The sequence below is a fragment of the Leuciscus leuciscus genome, assembly GCF_965113295.1.
Source record: "Leuciscus leuciscus genome assembly, chromosome: 6".
Taxonomy (NCBI): Eukaryota; Metazoa; Chordata; class Actinopteri; order Cypriniformes; family Leuciscidae; genus Leuciscus; species Leuciscus leuciscus.
In genome coordinates this window covers 24,152,521-24,175,232 of record NC_138730.1, presented here as the reverse complement: position 1 = coordinate 24,175,232, position 22,712 = coordinate 24,152,521, and the positions used below count along the sequence as shown (strand labels likewise).

The window sequence follows — 22,712 nt, the reverse complement described above, 5'->3', positions numbered from 1 at the left end:
AAGTTCTATAGAATAATTTACTATAAAATCATTTAAAACAGAATGATTTGTTTTTCAAAATAATTATATAATGTGTTACTGCGATAGAATACGTCGCGATAGAACGATTTTTTGTTACTTCTACATAAAAAGTCAGTGTATAATAAATATAGCCTACCTCTCCAATAATAAGTCCTAGCTTGCTTGGTTTGGTGCTGCTCCTACGAAATAAATCGCAGTAAAATCGCCCAAATAAGTGTTATTTCTGAATACAGTTATTATTATTAAAGTTTATTTAGATAGGGACCGATACAAAAAATACAAAAACATAGAGAAACATACAACAGTCGATGTATGTGTCATAGTGTTTTTAGCTAAAGCTAATTCACAACACTTGTCCCTAGTAGGGCTTTTAGTTAAAAATAAAAATACAGACTAACATTTTTATAAATGAGATAGAGATTAAATTAAATTAAATGCAATGAAAAAAAAAAAAAAAAAAAAAAAAGGATATGCAGAATGCAGAAACTAAATATATGAGAGCAATATTGTTCCTGAATTAGCCACATATATATATTTTTTTATATAAATTTGAAGGTGGGTAATGTTGGAATAGCCTACATTTCAAGTGGTCTGGTAGAGAATTCCATAATTTCGCCCCTTTTACTGAAAAGGCATTTTGGGCAAATTATGTTCTACGGAAAGGGATACTATACAATTCAATTGCCTTTTATGCTGCTCGGGTGGTGGGTCTGGTAACACTTTGCTGTCTTGTTATTGTTTTGCTAAGGGGTGGGGGAGCAGCGTTATTTAGGCATTTGAAGACCAATTTAACAAAGTGCAGGGAGATAAAATTAGCAAAACTTAAAATCTTATATTTGCTCTATTAAGCAATAGTTCTATTATGTCCTAATATAATTAGAGTTGCTGCTCCTGTAGAACTAGACTGTTGTGTTGAAGCCTCTGTGTTAGTGATGAAGCTGTTATATTGATCACATGATCGAGGGTGGACTAGCAGTGGCTGAACTGGGTGCGGGAACAGAAACTTGCACTTGGGTCGTTCTGCCACCCGCCTCCCCTTGCCTTGTTCCGATTTTAGCAGCAGCAGAACTCTACGTTCACCCCAAATGCGCGGATCTCCGCCCTGAGCTCTGGGTTTAAACCCCTACATTTACAACAAACTCTCAGCTCAACCATGGGACCCCCTCCGTCTCCCGGCCATGATCGTACGGAAAAAAATAAAGAGCTTTTCGCTTGAGACGGAAACATAACAGCCTTGTTTTTTGGGAGTGACTCACCTCCCCTTCCCCAGAGTTTGATTCAAAAGAGTTCACAACCAAGATGGCCGCCGATCCCATGCAGGTAGGAAAAGTTTGTTATCTTGTGCAATATTGATGAAAAGAATCTTGAATGATGTAAAGTGTGCACGTCAACTTTTATGCTTCACAAACATAGTATGCGCCGCAAGCGCAGCTCTCTCGCGCACTTTCAAACCACTTCTTTTCTTCCTTTGGGACGAGCTTCTCCCTCCGCCGAAGAGCTCATGACACGGGAAAAAGGGGAACGGGGCATGAAAAATACTTATGACAGGAGTTTAGAGCATGTATTTTCTCCCGTGCAGTCATAGTATTGTCTCCATTTAAAATTGGACTGATTTTATGCGGAGTTGCCTATTGGAAAACACGGAGTTTTGATGGATTGGAATTGAAAGCATTGGCTGTGTCTTAACCTAACTCAGTGAGCTGTCTAACTAACGTTAGACTGCAAAATGGGATGAAGATGAAACCTATATAACAGATTTAAATAAAGCTAATACACAGTATTTTATTAAGTCCACTGCCGCCCTCCACCATTATTACCACCACAGCATTCCTGGAATTGAGGCGTAGTATAACGTTTACTGGGAAGTTTAGTATGAAGTTTTGTTCTCGTGGTTTATGCTTGTTTTGAGATGTTTTCTACAAATCATTTTGTAGTTTTGTCTTTTTGTTTAGTGCTGAACTGCAGTCTTGTTTTTAACTTTTTGAAACTAGGCTAGTTATCAAGATAAACTGAATGTGTTTACAATGTACACATATCTTTTAACACCCTAAGTGGTTTGTTAGGTAACATAAACTAACAAACGAAACGATTTATACATTAACTATTCCAATTCAATTCTTTCTTTCTTCTTTTTTAAAAATAAACTGTTCATCTGCTTTTGAAACGTCTTAAATGTTAAGATAATGTTTTTGGCAAATTGATGGCATTTCAATAACTGCAATGAGCTGTCATCCATTATAACTCAAATTATAAAGTGCCTTTTTGTGGAAGACTTCTAGATATGGACTTTAACCCTTTCTACAATAGTTACTTTTTTAATCTACCCATTAGCCTATAACTTTTGATGTTGCTGTTCACAGACATAATCATGATATCTGAACATTTGAAAATTCAGTTGTCTGGTATGCAAAAACCATGCCCATGCAGACATCATTTTGCCAGTGTATTCAATTTACGAGCAGAATTGTGTTTTTCAGCTATTTTAAACTGGAAATGATAACGTTGTTACCAAAACATGTTTTGTCAGCATTGTTCCCAGAACTGATAAGTCCGAGTATAATGGAAAGTGGAAGAGACACTGCTGCATAATTTGGTTTTATGTGGTGAATGAGAGGTCTGATGAGATTGTAGTTCGTTAAATCGCTCTTTAAGACTCTCTTTAGTGTATGAAGGGAGATTTTCACCCCATCAGTTTGAGTTTTAATAAGCAAAGTGCTTTATTAATGATTTTTATTTATTTATTATTATGCTGTTTTAATGTTGATTTTGTGTATGTGTGTGTGTGTGTGTGTGTGTGTGTGTGTGTGTGTGTGTGTGTGTGTGTGTGTGTGTGTGTGTGTGTGTGTGTGTGTGTGTGTGTGTGTGTGTGTGTGTGTGTGTGACTTGTCCTGAGTGAAGCACAGCTGGCGGTACAAGGAAGAGATAAGGTGCAACTGGCTTTTTCCTATAGCAACTAAAATGATGTACAGAAGGTGCTTTTCCGTGACCCTCAGTTGACCCATGAGTCAGTGCTGTACGTGTAAGCATAGTGCCAGTTATGTGTTGTTGTTTTTTTTTTTTTAAACAGACAGTGAAGTAATGCATGAAGACTATAAACAAGTGGGTCACCAAATCTAAAATTTCAGAAGATTCAGCCCAGTTTTGCTTTTAGTTATAACTTACAGGAAAAACTTAATCAGCATAATTCAGATTTATTTTGAATTAATGAAGCATAATTTGTACCATATTGATTATCTGCTAATATTAGAGAGATTTTATTTGATCTGTATTGGTTGAAATTGGATATTTAAATGTGCATGCTCAGTTTTACTTTTAGATTTACTTTATTTAGGCTTGACGTTTAGTTAAAGGTAGGGTAGGCAATTTTCAGAGAGGCTAGCAATAATGAGCTAGCTTTAAAGGATAATAGGCCCATATATACTCACGGCGAAGTTCTTTCGTTCTTCGTTTAGGGGTAAAACAAAGTTCGAAATACATGACCAGCGATATACTGCAAGCGAACATCCGACGACACCCCACAGATCAAAGTTTAAATATGTAAATATGTGCGCGTTTTCCACTCAATAACAAAATGGACACACTAATAAAATTGAGAAAACAGCAAGCATTTTTTAATGAAGCATCATAAAAGCATCTGATCATCAGCAACGTGGATTTATTTAGACCACTTAACTTAGCTAATGCTTTCAACCAGCATAAAAAAAAATGGTTGTGGAACAAATCACCTACCCTGCCTTTAATCTTTCAAAACACTCATATTATTGTTTAATGTAAATTGTCTTTAGCAAATCTCAAATAAATGAAATATCCATTTTTCATGATGTACATTATAGTGTGATGCCTAAATACACTTCTGGCAAGTTTTTACTGTTTTAATTTATATATATATATATATATATATATATATATATATATATATATATATATATATACAGACAGACAGACAGACAAAATAGTATTGAACTTTAAAATGTTCAATAAAAGTTATTGACATTAGTATCGGCCGTATGACTATATAGAATAAGATATGTTTTGCTAATTGTCTGTGAATATTTGACAAACTTCGCCTTCATCCTCCCTTAGACCTGAATGAGCACATTCTGCTGAAAGTTTTCAGTACTTTGTTTTGAAGCTTTATTTATGGCTACAATTTCCCCTGGAGGAAGATTAGAGGAGCTGTGTCAGTTCTCTTACATGTTGTCATGAGCCCATGAAGAGCTGGGCTAAGCAGGATTTGGCTCACCCACTCAGACCAGTTATCCTCCCTGCTGATGTCAGTGATACTGTGTTTCTTTGTTTATGTGTACCGGTGTGTGTTTTCGTTCATGCTTATGGGGTTTGTGTGCAGGGTGCACTGGGAGATTTGAATGCAATATATAATGACTCGTGTTACTGTGAGCAAAAATGAATCCTTAGGAGGGAATTTCCTTCATGTGTTGACTAATAATGTTTTATTTATTTTTATTTTTTGAATGGGAAAAAAAATACCTTTATGTGAAAGCTTTGTATTTATTTGTGATGACTATAAAAGTTTTATTTTGTACAGGCTCACATGGTTTCGGAGCAGCTGGGCCTAGGGCACAACCTTGACCTGTCTGATACCATGGTGCAGCAGAAGCTAGATGAAATCAAGGAGCAGATCAAGAGGGAGATCCGCAAAGAGCTGAAGATCAAAGAGGGGGTGGAGAACCTCAGAAAGGTCACCACAGAAAAAAAGAGACTGGCATATGTTGATAATATTCTCAAGAAATCCAACAAGAAGTTAGAGGAGCTGCATCAAGAGCTTCAGGAACTCAACGCTCATATTGTGGTAAAGGATCCAGAGGATCTTCTCTTAGGTATGAGCAAAGCTGTCATAAGTAAGCTTCAACTGTGATTCAACCCCCTTTGCAAATCAGATTTATTGGCAAAATGTACAGACTTTCAGCTGTTTGCAATGTACAAATCAAACAAAAGTAATTGAAATAGCTCAACACAACAAATGTTTCAAGTGGTTTCCCCAAATTCAACTAAAAATGCAACTTTTAATGACTTTTACAGTCTCAAAATGATTCAACCCCTTCATGGCAAGCATCTTTAGTTCTTAGTAGAACACCCTTTTGCTGTTATGACTTGCTGCAAACAAGATGTATAACCAGACACCAGCTTCTGGCAGCATTTCTGAGGTATCTTAGCCCATTCTTCATGAGCAATGGCCTCCAGTTCAGTAATATTTGTGGGTTTGCATGCTGCAACCGCCTTCTTCAAATCCCACCAGAGATTTTCTATGGGGTTCAAATCAGGTGACTGTGATGCCACTGTAGAATCTTTCAAGACTTTTTTCTGCAACCAGGCCTTGATGGAATTTGAGGTAGGCATGGGATCATTGTCCTGTTGGAAGGTCAAATGACGCCCAAGCTTCATCTTCCTCACTGGCGGCGTCTACATTAATCCGGATAGATTTGAAAACTGAGTTTTTGTTTCAAAACGCTCTCCGTCCACTCTATGCGTTTTCCAAAAGTTTCTCATCCACACTGAAACGTCGGAAAAAGCTAAATTCACCTTACAGCGCATGCGTAAACCCCCATAAAAGCTCACTGAGATGATACAGACACAACAAGACATCAAGTTATCACGCAATTCTTCTGGCAGGATCATTTTATTTAGCAAAATATATCACCATTCACTCATGCGTCAAGGTCTCACTCACTCACCATTATTTGTTTGGTCTAAAACGCAACTGCTCTCATGTTTTGCCGCAGGACAGCAAATGCAAGTGAATTTTCTGTCATCTTTGCAGGAGAGTGTGGAAAGTAACATATTTTAGCCACTGTGTGAAATTGAATTGCACATAACAGGAACAAGACCCTTATAAACATGAATATCTATGGGTTCAATATGTGTCACATGACTAAACTTACATCATTGTTTTCAAATACCTCCGTTTTCACAGTCCACATTACAACCCGAAAATGTAGTTTTCAAATTTATCCACTTAGGAGAGCGTTTTTAAAAAGCTTTGTTTTCGTTGCTAAAAACGCTGTCTCAGTTTCGTAAGGCCAAAACGGAGAGAAAAAGATGCGTTCTCTTTCATAGGTTCACTCAACGCTGTGGATAGCGCAGTGGGATATTCTCCGAATGTGCCGATTGTCTGAAGCCCTATAGAATCACGCCAATTCATTGGCTGATGGCGCCCGCGCAGTCTGGCTCCGCCCCGACGCTCTTACGTCGCATCATTACATATTTGCGTGCGCCATCTGCTCCTCAGATTTCTCTGCCTTCAGAACGAAGCGGTCACGTTTGCCCTTCGCTCGTGATTTTTCTGAGCTAAAAAAAAAAAAAAAAAATACGACTTCTGGATTATTCTCGGCGCTTCTGCGACTGTTCAAGCGGAACTCTGTTTCTCCTTACGGTGAAGTTGCCATGGAATACCGACGCTGTACTCCGCCATGTGCTCGTTACATCGCTGACGACGACCCACACAGTAAGTGTGTTAAATGTTTGGGTTTTTCACATGCGCGCGAGGCAGTCATAGGATCGTCTAAATGCAAATTCTGTGAAAATTTGTTGCTCAGAACCCTCAAATCGCGGCTCGCGGTTTTTGAGAGGGAATCATTCGTCTCCCCCTGTCGCGCTCCCGAGGCCGCTCGAGGATCCGCGACTTGGGGTTCGGATGTAGAGCTTGAGGATGTGGAGTTCGAGCAGACGAGCCCCGCTCTTTCTCGCCCTCCCCTCGGCACGCGCGTCGAATTTTCGCACGATTATTTGCGCCCCAGCCCGGGAGCACGCAACGCAGTTTCTTTCGGGCTGGAGGATGTACTTTTTACCGAGGCTTCCGACTCTGAGGATTTATGTAGATTTTCTTTTCTTTTTTTGACGAGTTATTTTCTGCAAATAAATGCTCTAAATGACAATGTATTTACTTTAGATTTGGCAGAAATTCTATCTGTAGATTTTAGAAGAAAACAAAAATGTACATTTTACTCAAACGCATACATACAAATAGTGTAGCCAGTTTTGCAGTGCTCTTAATTTTTCCCAGAGCTGTATTTTGGTCACACATGTGAGAACACCTACACAACCGGTTCCTCGTGTGAGGTTGAGGTAAACTACAAAACGGATCTACATTAAATATGAGGTCCTCAAAATGTCAGTTTTTCACCATGCTTAAGCTTAGTTTTGAATAGTTAAAAATAATTTACAGTTCAGTTACATCTATCACTTTTTTAACAACCATTTCTGTCCCTTTACAGCTAATGACACACAAATGAATCCAGAGAAGACATTTAGACACTTTTTGCATAAAGGTGAAAAAGGTATTCTTCAAACCAACACTAAAATTTCCTGAAATCCTTCAACAAAAAACAAGAGATCCATGTCGCAGTCTAGTCAGTTTTCGTGATTTTACCGGGAGTGTTTGTGAGTGTGCTTAAACTCGCTCTAGACCCAAGTTATGGACCGCTTCACAATCGGTCATATTCTCTGCTCCCTTACTGTGTACAGTTTATTCCACTTCATTTAATTTATTCATCATGCTGATAAGATCATGTGAAGTCTTCATTTTCTAATAATAAAAAGCAAAAAAATAATTATAGATGGTTTTATCTGTGTAGCCAGAATATGGCATGCAGTGTCAGAGGGAATTTTTTGAGAGGGAATCATTCGTCTCCCCCTGTCGCGCTCCCGAGGCCGCTCGAGGATCCGCGACTTGGGGTTCGGATGTAGAGCTTGAGGATGTGGAGTTCGAGCAGACGAGCCCCGCTCTTTCTCGCCCTCCCCTCGGCACGCGCGTCGAATTTTCGCACGATTATTTGCGCCCCAGCCCGGGAGCACGCAACGCGGTTTCTTTCGGGCTGGAGGATGTACTTTTTACCGAGGCTTCCGACTCTGAGGATTTCGGGCCTCCTCTCACCGACGAGGTTATCCCGCCGAGCGGCCAGGAAGCGTGGCCTACTGCGGCCTACGCGGAGCTCGGTGACGTACTTTCGCGCGTTACGGAGAAGCTCGCTATTGATTGGCCCGACGAGCCCCGCGAATCTCAGTCGTCGAAACTCGACGAGAGACTTCTCAGTGGCCCTAATTCTAGGCCTCAACGGAGAAAGCTGCCATTTTTCAGTGATCTGCATCACGAGATTTCCAGATCCTGGAAGCATCCTTTCTCTGCGCGCCTCACTAATGCGGCAGCTGCTGATTTCACCAACCTAGTAGGTTCTGTGGAACAGGGCTATTCCGCCATTCCGGCGATTGAGGAGACTTTAGCCGACCATCTTGCTCCGTCGTCTGCGCCGTCCTGGAAGTCGCGCCCCCTCCTCCCCTCTAAAGCATGTAGGACTACTTCCTCTCTCATTGGGAAATCCTACATGGCGGCTGGGCAGGCAGGCATGACCCTGCACACTATGGCCATTCTTCAGGCCTACCAAGCAGACGTCCTGAAGGAAATGGACGAGGGCGACGGCGTGACCCCCGAAGCGGTCAAGGAGCTTCGTAAGGCTACGGATTTAGCCTTAAGAGCCACCAAACATACCGCACGCGCCATAGGTCACTCTATGGCTGGTTCCGTTGTGGTGGAACGCCACTTGTGGCTTAATCTCACGGAGATCCGTGACAAGGAGAAGGTTTTCCTCTTGGACGCCCCCATTTCTCAAACGGGGTTGTTTGGTGAGGCGGTCAACACAGTGGTTGAGAAATTCCGCTCCTCCCAATCCCAATCGGCCGCGTTCAGACAGTTCATGCCCAGGAGGGTTAGGGAACCTTCTGCTCCCTCCCCTGTTCGACCCAGAGAACGTCCCTCTCATAGACCGGAGTTCTCTTCCAGGAGGAGCGAACCGGTGCATCCCCCATCTACACAGGTTTGGGGAGCCCGCGGTCGCCCATTTCCCCGTCAACGGCCTCACAAGCGCCTCCAGTTGAAGCGGTCCGACAAACCGACCGCTCCGGCGGCCCAGAGCCGTACCTGACCCTCCGGTCGGAAAAAGGAGAGCTCCTCTGCTTCCTCAAGGTTGGGACAGACCGCGCAAGCGTTTCTGCCCACCTCCCAGCTCTCCTTTCCTTGCCCTGTCACCTTCGCCACTCAGAGTGTCTCGAAGTGCAGGCCATTTTTCACCATCTCTACTCAGCCCGGCGCGGGAGGAAGGAGACGCTTTTTGCTTTCTCCCCTCACCCCCGACACTCTCTATAACTGCCGGTCGCATCCTCGGAGGCACTTTTCGTTCTCCTCCGGAGCAGGCAGACCTGGTCACCATGACCCCAGCATCGATGCCTCCCATCACGTGCCAGGACGCCAAGGGCTCTCCTGCACAGTCAACTTCTCTACCCCACGAACGTCAACACGGCACCCTCACTCAGGTATGTCGTCTGCATTACAACATCCCTCTTCCTCTTTCACATTTCTTTCAAGAATGGGAGCGCTTACCAGGGGTATCGTCTTGGGTTCTCCGCACAGTTCGGTTCGGCTACACTCTTCAGTTTTGCCGCAATCCCCCCTGTTTCAACGGGGTCTTTCCTACTGTAGTGGACAGCGCCACTCAGGCTTCTGTACTTCAGCAGGAAATTTCATCCCTCCTTCTCAAAGGAGCAATAGAGGAGGTTCCTTCAGGAGAAACCGAACGGGGCTTTTACAGCCGTTATTTCCTGGTCCCGAAGAAGGGCGGCGGTTTGCGTCCCATACTGGACCTCCGCCGACTGAACTTCGCCCTTTACAAAGGGAAATTCAAGATGTTGACGCTGAAAGCTATCATATCTCAGATTCGGCCAGGGGATTGGTTCGTGACAGTAGACCTAAAGGATGCTTACTTTCACATCCAGGTTGTACGGCGACACAGGCAGTTCCTCAGGTTCGCCTTTGGAGAAAGAGCGTTCCAGTACAGGGTCCTTCCCTTTGGCCTCGCTCTGGCCCCGAGGACATTCACGAAGTGTATGGATGCAGCTCTGGCCCCATTGCGGCTCCAGGGCATCCGTATTCTAAATTACCTGGACGATTGGCTCATTTTAGCCCAGTCCAGGGAACTAGTGACCCACCACAGCGACATCGTCCTGAGTCATATCCAGTCTCTCGGTTTGAGGTTGAACTCGGAGAAGAGTGTTCTTGCTCCGGCTCAAAGCACCATTTTCTTGGGGGTGAACATGGATTCCGTTCTCATGCAGGCCCGCTTGGCTCCTGCACGGATTTCCAGTCTGACGACATGCTTGGCCCGTTTTTCGCTAGGCCATCATGTGTCTGTGGGCACTTGCCGCAGGATGCTGGGCCTAATGGCCGCGGCCTCCTCCGTGCTACCGCTGGGCCTGCTCCACATGAGACCCTTCATGTGGTGGATGAAGCTCTCAGGGGTTCGGCCCTCCGGGCCAACCCTTCGCCTACTGAAGGTATCGCGCAGTTGCTTTCGAGCCCTGTCAGTTTGGCGGGACCCTCTTTTTCTTCGGAAAGGGGTCAGCATGGGTACGGTATTTCGTCGTCAAATGATTATGACGGATGCCTCTCTCACCGGCTGGGGAGCGGTTTTCGAGGGCAGACCAGCGTGTGGGGTCTGGACTGGCGAGACTCTCTCTTGGCACATAAACTGCCTGGAGTTAAGAGCCGTTTTTCTGGCTCTGCATCATTTTCTCCCTCTTCTGGAAGGACACCATGTAATTGTCAGAACAGACAACATGGCAGTGGTGTCTCATGTGAACCGGCAGGGGGGTTCTCGGTCGCGCACCCTAGACAGGCATGCGCGTCACCTTCTCCTGTGGTCTCAGAGCAGATTCCTATCTCTGAGAGCAGTTCATGTCCCAGGGGTTCTGAACCTCGCAGCAGATTTTCTATCGAGGCAGAAACTCAGATCGGGAGAATGGATGTTGAACCGCCAGACGGTGGCCCTGATATGGGAGGTTTTCGGAGAAGCGGAAGTGGACCTCTTTGCATGTCAAGAGGCGTCCCAATGCCCGCTTTGGTTCTCCCTGAGTCCCCCGGCTCCATTAGGGATAGATGCGTTCGCTCACCCTTGGCCAACGCAGAAACTCTATGCCTTCCCGCCCATCAAACTGATCCAGGCGGTCTTGGCCAGAGTGAGAGAGAGTGGAGTCCGCCTCCTCCTGGTAGCTCCGTTCTGGCTGTCTCAGCCATGGTTTTCGGAGCTAATTCCTCTGCTGGAATCTTCCCCCTGGAAGATCCCGGTCAGGGAAGACCTGCTGTCCCAACTGCAGGGCAGGATATGGCATCCTCGCCCAGACATATGGAAGCTGTATGTTTGGCCGATCAGAGGCCGTTAGCATTAAGTTCTGATCTCCCAACTGACGTTCAGGAGACCATTGCGAGTGCTAGAGCCCCTTCTACAAGGAGGCTATATTCTTCCAAATGGAAGGTTTTTGAGACATGGTGCTTAGCACATGATAGGAGTTAACTGCCCTGTTGGTTCAGTACTGGAATTCCTGCAGGAGAAGTTTGCTTCTGGAGCAGCTGCTACCACTCTCAGAGTTTATGTCGCAGCTATTGCAGCACATAGGGAATCGGACGAGATTCCCCTGGGGAAACTAAGGTTAGTTTCGGCCTTCATGCGTGGGGTTAAGCGCCTGAAACCGGCTCGCTCCCCTAGAGTTCCCTCATGGGACCTTTCTATTGTCCTAGAGGGTTTGACGAAGGCCCCCTTTGAGCCCTTGGAGTCAGCTCCGGAGCGGATTCTGACTCTCAAGGTTTCTCTTTTGTTGGCTTTGTCCTCATTAAAGCGGGTAGGAGACTTACAAGCTCTTTCTGTTAGCGAGTCTTGCTTGGACTTTGCTCCTGGCTTGGTCAAGGTTTCCTTGAGGCCGAGACCAGGGTATGTCCCCAAAGTTCTTTCCACAACTTTCCGCTCGCAGGTGGTTAACCTTAATGCTTTCCACCCTCCTCCATTTTCTTCTGAGGAAGATAGGAAGCTTAACTTTCTATCTTTCTATAAGATAGGAAGCTTAACCAGTTCGTTCTCTTAAGATATATGTAGACCGCTCAGGCGGTTGGAGGAAATCTAACCAGCTTCTGGCCGCCGTGGGCTTGCTGCATCAAAGCAGAGGATTTCTCACTGGGTCACAGAAGCTATCTCGTTGGCTTACGAGGTGCGTGGCTTGCCTTCACCTCTTAGCATTAGAGCACATTCCACCAGAAGTGTGGCATCTTCTCAAGCTCTTTTTTTAGAGGAGCACTTTTGGAGGACATTTGTGTTGCGGCAGGCTGGTCCTCTCCGCACACTTTTGTAAGGTTCTATAATTTGGATCTTGACATGACCCCGGGTTCCCAGGTTCTTTCTGTTTGAACTCATCTTGGTCGTTGTCTCATTTATGTACCAGTCATGGAAAGCGCTCTAGCTTGGCGAGTTTGGTAGTCCGTTCCCACTGCGCTATCCGCAGCGTTGAGTGAACCTATGAAAGAGAACGTCTCTGGTTACTTACGTAACCTATGTTCTCTGAATAGGGAACGAGACGCTGCGTTAGCTGCCAAGCTCCTCGCGCTGCTGACAGTTTTCTTTTCGGCAGAGAAATCTGAGGAGCAGATGGCGCGCGCGAATATGTAATGATGCGACGTAAGAGCGTCGGGGCGGAGCCAGGCGTGATTCTATAGGGCTTCAGACAATCGGCACATTCGGAGAATATCCCACTGCGCTATCCGCAGCGTCTCGTTCCCTATTCAGAGAACATAGGTTACGTAAGTAACCAGAGACGTTTTCAAACGAAAACGTGTTAGTGTGGACAAGGCCCTAGCCAGTTCAGATATTTCAGGTGTTCTAGCTCAAGCACACCTGGTGCAACTAATGAAGCCCTTGATTAGTTGCATCAGGTGTACTTGAGACAACACCTATTTTGCAGATTTGTGCTGTTGTGAAGGATTCTATTCAGGGAATGAATAATTTTGAGACTGCAGAAGTCATTAAAAGTTGCATTTTCAGTTGACTTCGGGGAAACAATTGTTGCGTTGATCTATTTCAATTACTTTTGTAGGATTTGTTCATTGCAAACAGCTGAAAGTCTATACATTTTGCCAATAAACCTGATTTGCAATGGGGGTTGAATCGTTTTATATATATATATATATATATATATATATATAGATATAGATATATATATATATATATATATATATATATATATATATATATATATATATATATATATATATATTAGTGTGTGTACACATAGACACTGCTGTTCAAAAGTTTGGGGTCAGTAAAAAAAATCAGCAAGGATGCATTAAATTGATCAAAAACATTTATAATGTTACAAAAGATTTCTATTTCAAATAAATGTTCAAAATACTTTTGAACTTTCTATTCATCAAGGCTCCAGAAAAAGTAAATGTATCATCATCATCATGTTTTTCACAAAAACACTAAGCACCACACCTGTTTTTAACATTGATTATAATAAGAAATGTTTCTTGAGCAGCAAATCAAATGATTTCTGAAGGATCATGTGACTCTGAAGACTGGAGTAATAACTGCTGAAATTTCAAATAGAAAACTTTTTAATGTTTTTATTTTATTTTTGATTGTATGTTTTAGTCATTTCATAGTCATTTTAAGTTATAATAGTATAGTTGTTGTTTTTTCTTTATATTGTACAATATATTGGTGCGGGTAATATTTGTAAAAATTTCAAAGGCTTCATTTATTTGATCAGAAATACAGATTTTTTTTAATAAATGGTGCAGTCTTGCGGTTTCCAGTGGGCCATCCTTATTGTAGCTTTTTTTGAAAAAATGTCTTGCTCCACAGTGTCCACAAAGCATTTTTTGATTGCTTTGAAGATAATAAATAGGTTTTCATTTGAGATATGTGAGCACATTAACACAATACAGGTGTAACAGGTGTAACAGTTCATCTAAACTGAATGATTACAGAGCAACCCTCTTTGAACTTTATATATTTTGGTGAAGATATCTGCCAGAAGTTTGGTCAAATCTCTTGCTGTACTAACCGCATCCTTATATGGGACAATATTTAGCATGGCATGGAAACCTTATCTGATGTGAAGGGGCTTTTGTTTGGTGACTCAGCGCAAGAGGAATGTCGCCGTGTGTCACACCTCTGTGTTGACCTCCTCCTCAGTCTGTGTCCACTGAGCAGAAGTCAGCAGATCTGCTTCCAGACGCCGCTGCAAGAACAGCGTGCCAGTGCCTGACTGATGATGTGATCGTGTTCTCTGTTGCTCAGCACTTGTAAGGACTGGAGCCCAGACAGTGGACTTTCCGTATAGCATGTACACTACCGGTCCAAAGTTTGAAATAATTAAGATTATTAAGATTTAAATGAATTAATAATTAAGATTTAAATGTTTTTCTCACCAAGGCTGCATTTATTTGATCAAATATACAGTAAAACACCAATATTGTGTGATATTATTACAATTTAAAATAACTGTTTTCTATTTGAATATATTTTAACATATATTTTTTTATTCCTGTGATGGTAAAGCTGAATTTTCTGCAACATTACTCCAGTCTTCAGTGTCACATGATCCTTCAGAAATCATTCTAATATGCTGATTTACTGCTCAATTGTTATCAATTATTGTTGGTGCTATACATATATATATTTTATTGTACTGGTCTTAAAGTTTTGAATGGTAGGGTATCAAGATTTCCAGAAAAAATATTAAGCAGCACAAATGTTTTCAACATTGATTATAAAAAGAAATGCTTCTCGGGCGTCGGCGCATTAGAATGTTTTCTGAAGGATCATGTGACACTGAAGACTAATGATGCAGAAAATTCAGTTTTATCACAGGAATAAATAAAATTTTGCAATATAATAAAGTAGACAACAGTTATTTAAATTGTAATACTATTGTAAAATTGTCTTAATATTACAGTTTCTATCAGTAAAACATCTGTTTTAAGATATTAGACATCTTGTAAAAACGTCTTTTGACTTGTAGGAAATAAATTGCTAGTCCAGTGTGTTAAAGGCCTATAATCTGCTTTTAAGCACCTCTTAAGTCTCCTTGTAGTAGGTTAGTAATATCTGCTGTGTGGGTGCGTTATTCTCTTACCCTGCGGACTCTATTTATAATAACCACAACAGAGACATCTGTATTTATGCCTTGTCCAAGGATTCTCCAGGTGCTCAACAAAAGACAATTGTTCATCATTAACATGTGCTTCCCACACAAAGGTGCTCTGTGAAGATTTATTAAGCACAGACAACCTTCTCGTTTCCTCTCTGAACCTCAACAACCTTCATAATTTGTATGTGTTGCCTATGTAGCAGTTTTATTTAGATCAACGCATTTTTGGATATCTGTTATATTTTGGGATTGTTGTGATGTTATCATATCCTTTAACTACAGATTAAATGGTTTGAATTTCATTTATGGTTCGTATTGTTTGAGGTTGACTGTTTATAGAGGCACAATTTTGATGAAAAAGATGAATTTTCAGCATCATTACTCCAGTTTTCATTGTCACATGGTCCTTCAGAAATTCTAATATGAAGCATATAAGAAACATTCCTTATTATCAAACTTTGTAAAGGCTCAACGAATGAACTACAGTCTTTCCATGTATATATGAATTGTTTTTGTGGTTCAATTCAATTTAATATGGAAAACAACGATAGTGAGCTCCCATGTGTGGACGTTAAAGTTTTTAAAGTTGAGCATATCTTATCGCAAACGGTACATAGAAAACCGACGGATAGAAACAGCCCATTGCATTCATGCCTCAAGTAGCCATGTGTGACTACTAAAACAGGGTTTACCCTGTAGTCACTTCCTAAGAATAAGACATATTTGATCAAATAGAACAGACTTTGATATTGAGTCAAGAAAATGTAATGATACATTTTTAGCACGTGGATATAAGAATCAGTGATTGGAGACGTCTTTGGAGAAAGTTAATATTTTAGATGATGTCTCAATTAAATATTCCAAAATAAAGAAAAATTTGTTGATGTTATGTTGTACCACATATATATATATATATATATATATATATATATATATATATATATATATATATATATATATATATATATAATATGTCAAAAACATCTTTAAAAAACAGTCATATTTTAAACACAAGCGAGAAATGTAATAAATTGTTTAATAGATCTTAATCAGAGCAGCGCCATGACAGGTATGAAAGTGAGGCTGTGAGGAATAGACTTACCGTGCTTTCAATGGCATCCTCTGTAAAAAGCTGTATAAAGCTCCTAGATCTTTTATCATTTTCCACATCTCATAATGTCTGGGGTTTTTGTCGACTGAAATTTCTCGGAAAGGTATTTTTTGCAGTGTTTCGTAAGCAGAACAATCAAAAAACACATTAAATAAAAGTACAACCCACTGAAGAGATGTATGTCTGTCCCTCACAGCCTCGCTTTCATTACCATTAATAATCAAAGATGGCGCTGCTGTGAATAAGGTCAATGATGGGCCTCTGTTCGTGTATTCTAGGGGAAGAAATTTACGGGATTGCTTGGTACATACCAACACCATTTCTGTTGAAATGCATTCAAAAACAATCAAAGGACCATGCAAATATTGTTTGGCTTGTCGTGACATAGAAAAAGGTTAATACGTTTGTAAGCTATTCTAAAAAACAGGAATTTGAAATCAGACATTTAATTTTTTGTTGTTCAACAAATGTGATTTATATAATTACTTTCTTGCCCTTGTTGCCTTCAATATGTGCGTAAAACCAATCGCCAGCTGGGATTCCATATTAATGAACACAGAAGTGCTATAAATAGAACCATTTGCTCGACATTTCACAGATGTGAATCATACAGTTAATGAATTGTTTTTTGTGAATATATATTGTATTTCCGATGCATCGTAACACGAATATGGAACAGAAATGATTACAAACTGAAAGCAAATGGATTTTTTGTCTTGATACTTTACAACCACATGGTTTGAATGAAGACTTTTAGTCTAGTTTGTTTATATTGTGAAGCAGTTTTTTGTTGTTGTTTTTTTCTTCCTTTTCGGATATTGGTTAATTGTCAATTGAGTAACTGGTCTATTATTGATTGATTGAATACACACGTGTTTAGATGTAAGAAATTGTTTATAAAGAGAAAATGTTTCAAAAGAATGTGAACACTGAGGAAGGTGCACTTTTTTGCATGTCATGTTATAATAATAAAAAAGATTGGTTATGCAGCACATGATTTTCAAGCATTGAGGTTCTCTTACGAGAGGTCTCTCGTACTGCGTAAGATATCTTACGCTAGGGGAAAATCCTTTTTCCGCGAGATATTGAAGCCAAAAATTATCCTTAATTTTGTAATAATGCAAAACGCGTTGCGGCAGCACGCAGACATAGGCGAGGCAGCTCGCGCGCCTATTGGCTGCTCTGCGGCAACTGCAGCAGCCTATCGAGCTGAAAAATCAGATAATAGCTACCTGCGAGCGGTATTTATAGGCCTAGACCACGCCCATTTCGGCGGGACGTGACACAGCGGGCGCGAAGTGCCCTGATTGGGTCTGGCGTCACGTCCCGCCGAAATGGGCGTGGTCTAGGCCTATAAATACCGCTCGCAGGTAGCTATTATCTGATTTTTCATCCTTCAAGCGAAGCACACGCATCGCTGGAGCTGGAGAAGAAGCCGCGCCGTCTGAGAGAGAGCACCTTCAGCAGGACGAGTCACTGAAGTCGCTGGCCGCGCCGCCTTCCTGCCTTCCTGCTGCGCTTTCCGGCGCTCATATCCTTTACCTCTACTTGTACTCTGTTTGTGTGTGTGTGTCGCCGCTGCGACACACATTCTAAAAGAGCTAGCGTCTTTTTCAAGATGCCTTCCTGCGGCTCGTGCAGAGCCACACTCAGTGACGGGGACCGCCACGTGGTTTGCATTTCCTGCCTGGGTGAGGAACATGCAGTTCTCCGGCTGCCCTCACTGCGAGCTGATGACTATGGCGACTCTGAGGACTCGCCTGGCCTTCTTCGCTGAGACTGCTCCCTCGCCCGCTGCGGTGTCGCGCCGTAAAAAGCGGAACCTTCCTCCAGCCGCCAAAGCTCGCCAGTTCGCCCGCTTGCTTCCCCGGCTTCGTCAGCCTCTCTGCCTGACGGACAGCGGCCGCCGTCTGCCGCCGCTTCCGTCGACATCGCTGACTAGGAAGCCCTGCTGGGAGAGGATGATTCCTGCTCTATCCTGGCGTCAGGCAGTGAGGATTGGGCGGGCTCTGAGGATCCCGCGCCCCCTGCCCGCACTTCGCCTGAGGCCCCGAAGTCGTCCTAGCACATCTAGGAAAACGACGGTGTTCAAGTCCCGCTGCGGCCGGACTCACACCAAAGCTATTCGCTCGTCCAGTTCCAGCAAATGTGACTGTTCCAGTGTTTTCTGCAACCAACAAGCCGGTTCTGTCACCCGCTTGCCTGCACACAAATGCCGTTTTCATGGCTACCCAGATAAATCCCCAAAAGAGTGTATTTTCTGGTGTCCCGGCCACGGCCGATGGTGTTTTCATGTGTAGTAAGAATGCCCACTGCCCAGTGCCCATCTCTACACACAAGCACAGCCCGCACATAAAATCGACTCCGATCGATTGCGCTTCAAACATGGTGAATGTGCCCACTACCCAGTGCCCACTAACACCACGTTATGCATGTCCCACGGCTTCTGTAAAAACAAAACCAACGTGCATTCCCGCTGTCCCGCGCCCACATCCACACATAAACATGACAGTTCCTACGGGAACCGCCCAGCCCTCCCCCTCGCGGTTGACCACCGCAGAGGAGTCGAGCGCGGACAATCTGCCCGCTGTTATCAGCGCGCCCCATGCCTCAAATGTCACGAGCGCGACGCTTGTGTTACAGCACGCCGAAGCTTCTCCATCGCTGAGCGAGCGGAGCGCGCTTCGTATTCAACCCCTAGCTATTCATGCAGACGCATGGGCAAAGCTGCCCGGGGTTTCGATGTGGGTGCTGGACATTATAAAAAGAGGCTATTCGCTACAGTTTCACGACGCCCTCGCCGCTATGCGGCGCGCGTCGAGACCACGGTAAAAGCAGAAGTAGCACATTTACTTCGAGCCGAAGTGGCGAAACTATTGAACAAAGGGGCCATAGAGCCTCTCTCTCAAGTTCAGAGCGAAGTAGGGCTATACAGCAGATACTTCCTGGTACCGAAAAAAGACGGGGGTCTCAGTAGAGTTCTCAACGGGTCGGGTCGGCCCGACAAACCCGACGGGATCCGCGGGTTCGGGCCGGGTTCGGGTCGAAAATATAAGCAAATGACTCGGGTCGGGTCGGACCTCGGGCTTAATCTTTTCCGCTCAGTAAAATGTTGATGTGTCGGGTTACATCGGGTCGGGTTGTAATTTTCAGGCCCGTTGAGAACTCTAGGTCTCAGACCCATTCTAGATCTGAGGCAACTGAACAGAGTGCTTGTGAAGCGACAGTTCAGGATGCTCACGACCAGACAAATCCTCGTGCAGATTCGCCAAGGAGATTGGTTTGTGTCAATAGATCTGAAAGACGCGTATTTTCAAATACAGATAGCGTCACGTCACAGGCGATATTTGAGATTCGCCTTCGAGGGCCAGGCATATCAGTACACAGTCCTGCCGTTCGGTTTGTCCCTGGCACCCCGTACGTTTACGAAGTGCATGGATGCGGCGCTCGCACCCCTCAGAATGAGGGGCGTGCAAGTACTGAACTATTTGGACGATTGGCTGATTCTAGCGCAATCTCGCTCAGTGCTCATAGAACACACAACCGTTTTACTCGATCACCTCGAGAATTTGGGTCTCAGTGTCAATTGGGCGAAGAGCTCTCTGTCAACCAGTCAGAAGATATCTTTCCTGGGCACAGAATTGGACTCGCTGTCCATGATAGCGCGACTATCACCACAGCGCGCGGTAGACATTCAACGCACAGCGAACTCGTTCCGCTGCGGCGCGTCTGTCCCGCTCAAAAGATTTCAGAAGATGCTGGGTCTCATGGCCTCAGCATCATCAGTGCTCCAGCTGGGCCTGCTCCGCATGCGCCCGCTGCAGTTTTGGCTGAAAGCGCGAGTCCCACGACGAGCGTGGGCATCCGGTTTGCTTCGCCTCAGGGTCAATCAGCAGTGCGTCACAGCTCTGAAACCTTGGAGAGCGAACGACTGGTACCAGTCAGGTGTAAGCCTGGGGACTTCCTCGAGGGTGAAAGTGGTGTCCACTGACGCGTCCACCTCGGGGTGGGGAGCGCTGCTCGAGGGCAGACCGTTCTTCGGCCAGTGGTCGGAACGGGAGAAGCTCCTACACACAAACTGCCTCCAAATGCTGGCAGTAAACAACGCACTGACGCGTTTTTGTCCCCAAATAAAAGGACGCCACGTCCTGGTCCGTTCGGACAACATGTCTGTGGTGTCCTACATAAATCGCCAGGGCGGCCTCAGGTCCAGGAACCTGTACAGGCTAGCAGAACGCCTCCTGGTATGGGCTCAGCGCAACCTGCGCTCGCTCAGAGCAGCGCACGTGCCAGGGCTCCTGAATATAGGGCCAGACAGACTGTCCAGGAACAATGTCCCGGCAGGCGAATGGTCTCTACACCCACAGACAGTCCAACTGCTGTGGAAGAAATTCGGCAGGGCGGAAATAGACCTGTTTACGTCTCAAGAAAACGCTCACTGTCCGGAATTTTTCTCAAAGAGCAGGGACGCGCTGGCCCATGTGTGGCCCCGCCGCCCGCTCTATGCTTTTCCCCCCATCTCTCTCCTGCCTCAGGTGATAGAGCGGATCAGGGAAGAAGGATGCTCAGTACTGCTGGTAGCACCGTTCTGGGAAAACCAACCTTGGTTCCCAATCGTGATGCAGTTAGCAAGTACTGCCCCGTGGCCAGTACCAGTGAGGAGAGACCTCCTCTCACAGGCCCACGGTTCGATCTGGCATCCTCACCCGGAACTATGGTCCCTTCATGTCTGGGCCATCAACGGGTACATGTTGGACTCCCTAAAGGAGTATTAAACACGATCACGCAGGCTAGAGCTCCGTCTATGAGACGGCTCTACTCCTCGAAATGGTCAGTGTTTTCGGGCTGGTGCACAGCCCGTGGCGTGTCACCCACAGACTGTGAAGTGACGGGGGTGCTTTCCTTCCTACAAGAGCTGTTGGACAAGGGCAGGGCCCCATCCACGCTCAAAGTTTATGTGGCGGCTATAGCAGCGTTCTCAGGAACAACGCTTGGTCAGTCAATAGGAAGGAACGATTTAGTCATCCGCTTCCGTAGAGGGGCTAAGAGACTGAATCTTCCCAGACCTCCCGCAGTCCCCGTATGGGACCTTTCTACGGTTCTGGAAGCCATGAAAGGTGCACCATTCGAGCCTTTACAGTCAATTGATTTGAAACATCTGTCTTTCAAGACTGTGTTTCTGCTGGCTCTCGCTTCAGTGAAGCGCATAGGGGACTTACACGCGCTCTCTGTGAGCGAGACATGCATGGAGTTTGGGCCTAATGACTCAAGTTATACTCAAACCTAAGCACGGTTATGTTCCAAAGTCACTCAACACACCGTTTAGGGTGCAGGTTATCTCCCTGTCAGCCCTACCGGTCCCTGATGAGGAAAGAGACCTTTGCCCAGTCAGGGCATTACGAGCTTATGTGTCTCGCTCGTCTGTTTTCAGACAGACGGAGCAGCTCTTTGTTTCGTTTAGCGGGCATTCTAAGGGACTAGCCGCGTCGAAACAGAGCCTATCCAGATGGATAGTTGACGCTATAGCGCTGGCATACGCTTCCAAGGGCATGCAGTGCCCGTTGGGTGTCAGAGCGCACTCCACGAGAGGCATGGCCTCTTCGTGGGCCTGGTCGAGTGGGATTGCCTTGCAAGATATTTGTACGGCGGCAGGCTGGGCCTCCCCGTCTACATTTATAAGGTTTTACAACCTAGAGGTTCCCGCCCTGCAGGCCAGGCTGCTGTCGGTCTAAGTTAACCAGTATTATCTGACCTGATGCTATCAGCTCAGAATGCTGCGTCTACTGAGCACAGCTCGATGATCGACAGTGAAAAGCAGTAGCACAAGATGTGCCTGGGCAAACTGTGTAAGACCCATATTTTCTCCATCAGTTCAGGCCGTACCCCGCCCTGTCTGTATGATGAAATTCGCGTCTAAGCGACGCTGCCATATATGGAAGAGTGCGGCTCCACCCCTCCCTCTTCCCGGACTCCCTGTGAGTTCCCTGGGTGATTGTGCACTATATGTACCCCGGGCTTTCGCCCTTGGGTCGTTGGTGTCAGATCTCAGCATGCACAGCGTTTTGCATTGGGTCCCCTAGCGTAAGATATCTTGCGCAGTACGAGAGACCTCTCGTAAGAGAACGTACTCGGTTACTAACGTAACCTCGGTTCTCTCTAGAAGAGGGAACGAGTACTGCGTATCTTGCCGTGCATGCACACGCTCTGGTTGCTTCGACGATGAAAAACCAGATAATAGCTGCCTGCGAGCGGTATTTATAGGCCTAGACCACGGCCATTTCGGCGGGACGTGACGCAGCGGGCGCGAAGTGCCCTGATTGGGTCTGGCGTCACGCCAGGCCTCGCTCGATAGGCTGCTGCAGTTGCCGCAGAGCAGCCAATAGGCGCGTAAGCTGCCTCGCCTATGTCTGCGTGCTGCCGCAACGCGTTTTGCATTATTACAAAATTAAGGATAATTTTTGGCTTCAATATCTCGCGGAAAAAGGATTTTCCCCTAGCGTAAGATATCTTACGCAGTACTCGTTCCCTCTTCTAGAGAGAACCGAGGTTACGTTAGTAACCGAGTACGTTTTTTTTAACACTTTTTAGAAGG

The 22,712-nt window shown here is 44.7% G+C and overlaps 1 protein-coding gene and 1 long non-coding RNA gene across 2 annotated transcripts in view; both read left to right on the top strand.

Moving 5' to 3' along the window:
- Nucleotides 1-982: 982 nt before the first annotated feature.
- Nucleotides 983-22,712, top strand: part of pkn2a (protein kinase N2a) — a 38,684-nt gene continuing 16,954 nt past the window's right edge. The window contains exons 1-2 of the mRNA XM_082172317.1: nucleotides 983-1,341; nucleotides 4,568-4,859. Coding sequence (XP_082028443.1) covers nucleotides 1,321-1,341; nucleotides 4,568-4,859 — 313 coding nt within the window. The 5' untranslated portion in view covers nucleotides 983-1,320. The remainder of the gene's footprint in view (nucleotides 1,342-4,567; nucleotides 4,860-22,712) is intronic.
- Nucleotides 6,857-7,598, top strand: LOC309500658. Its single transcript, XR_014206648.1, has 2 exons — nucleotides 6,857-7,104; nucleotides 7,254-7,598. It is a non-coding gene; the product is annotated as an uncharacterized lncRNA (long non-coding RNA).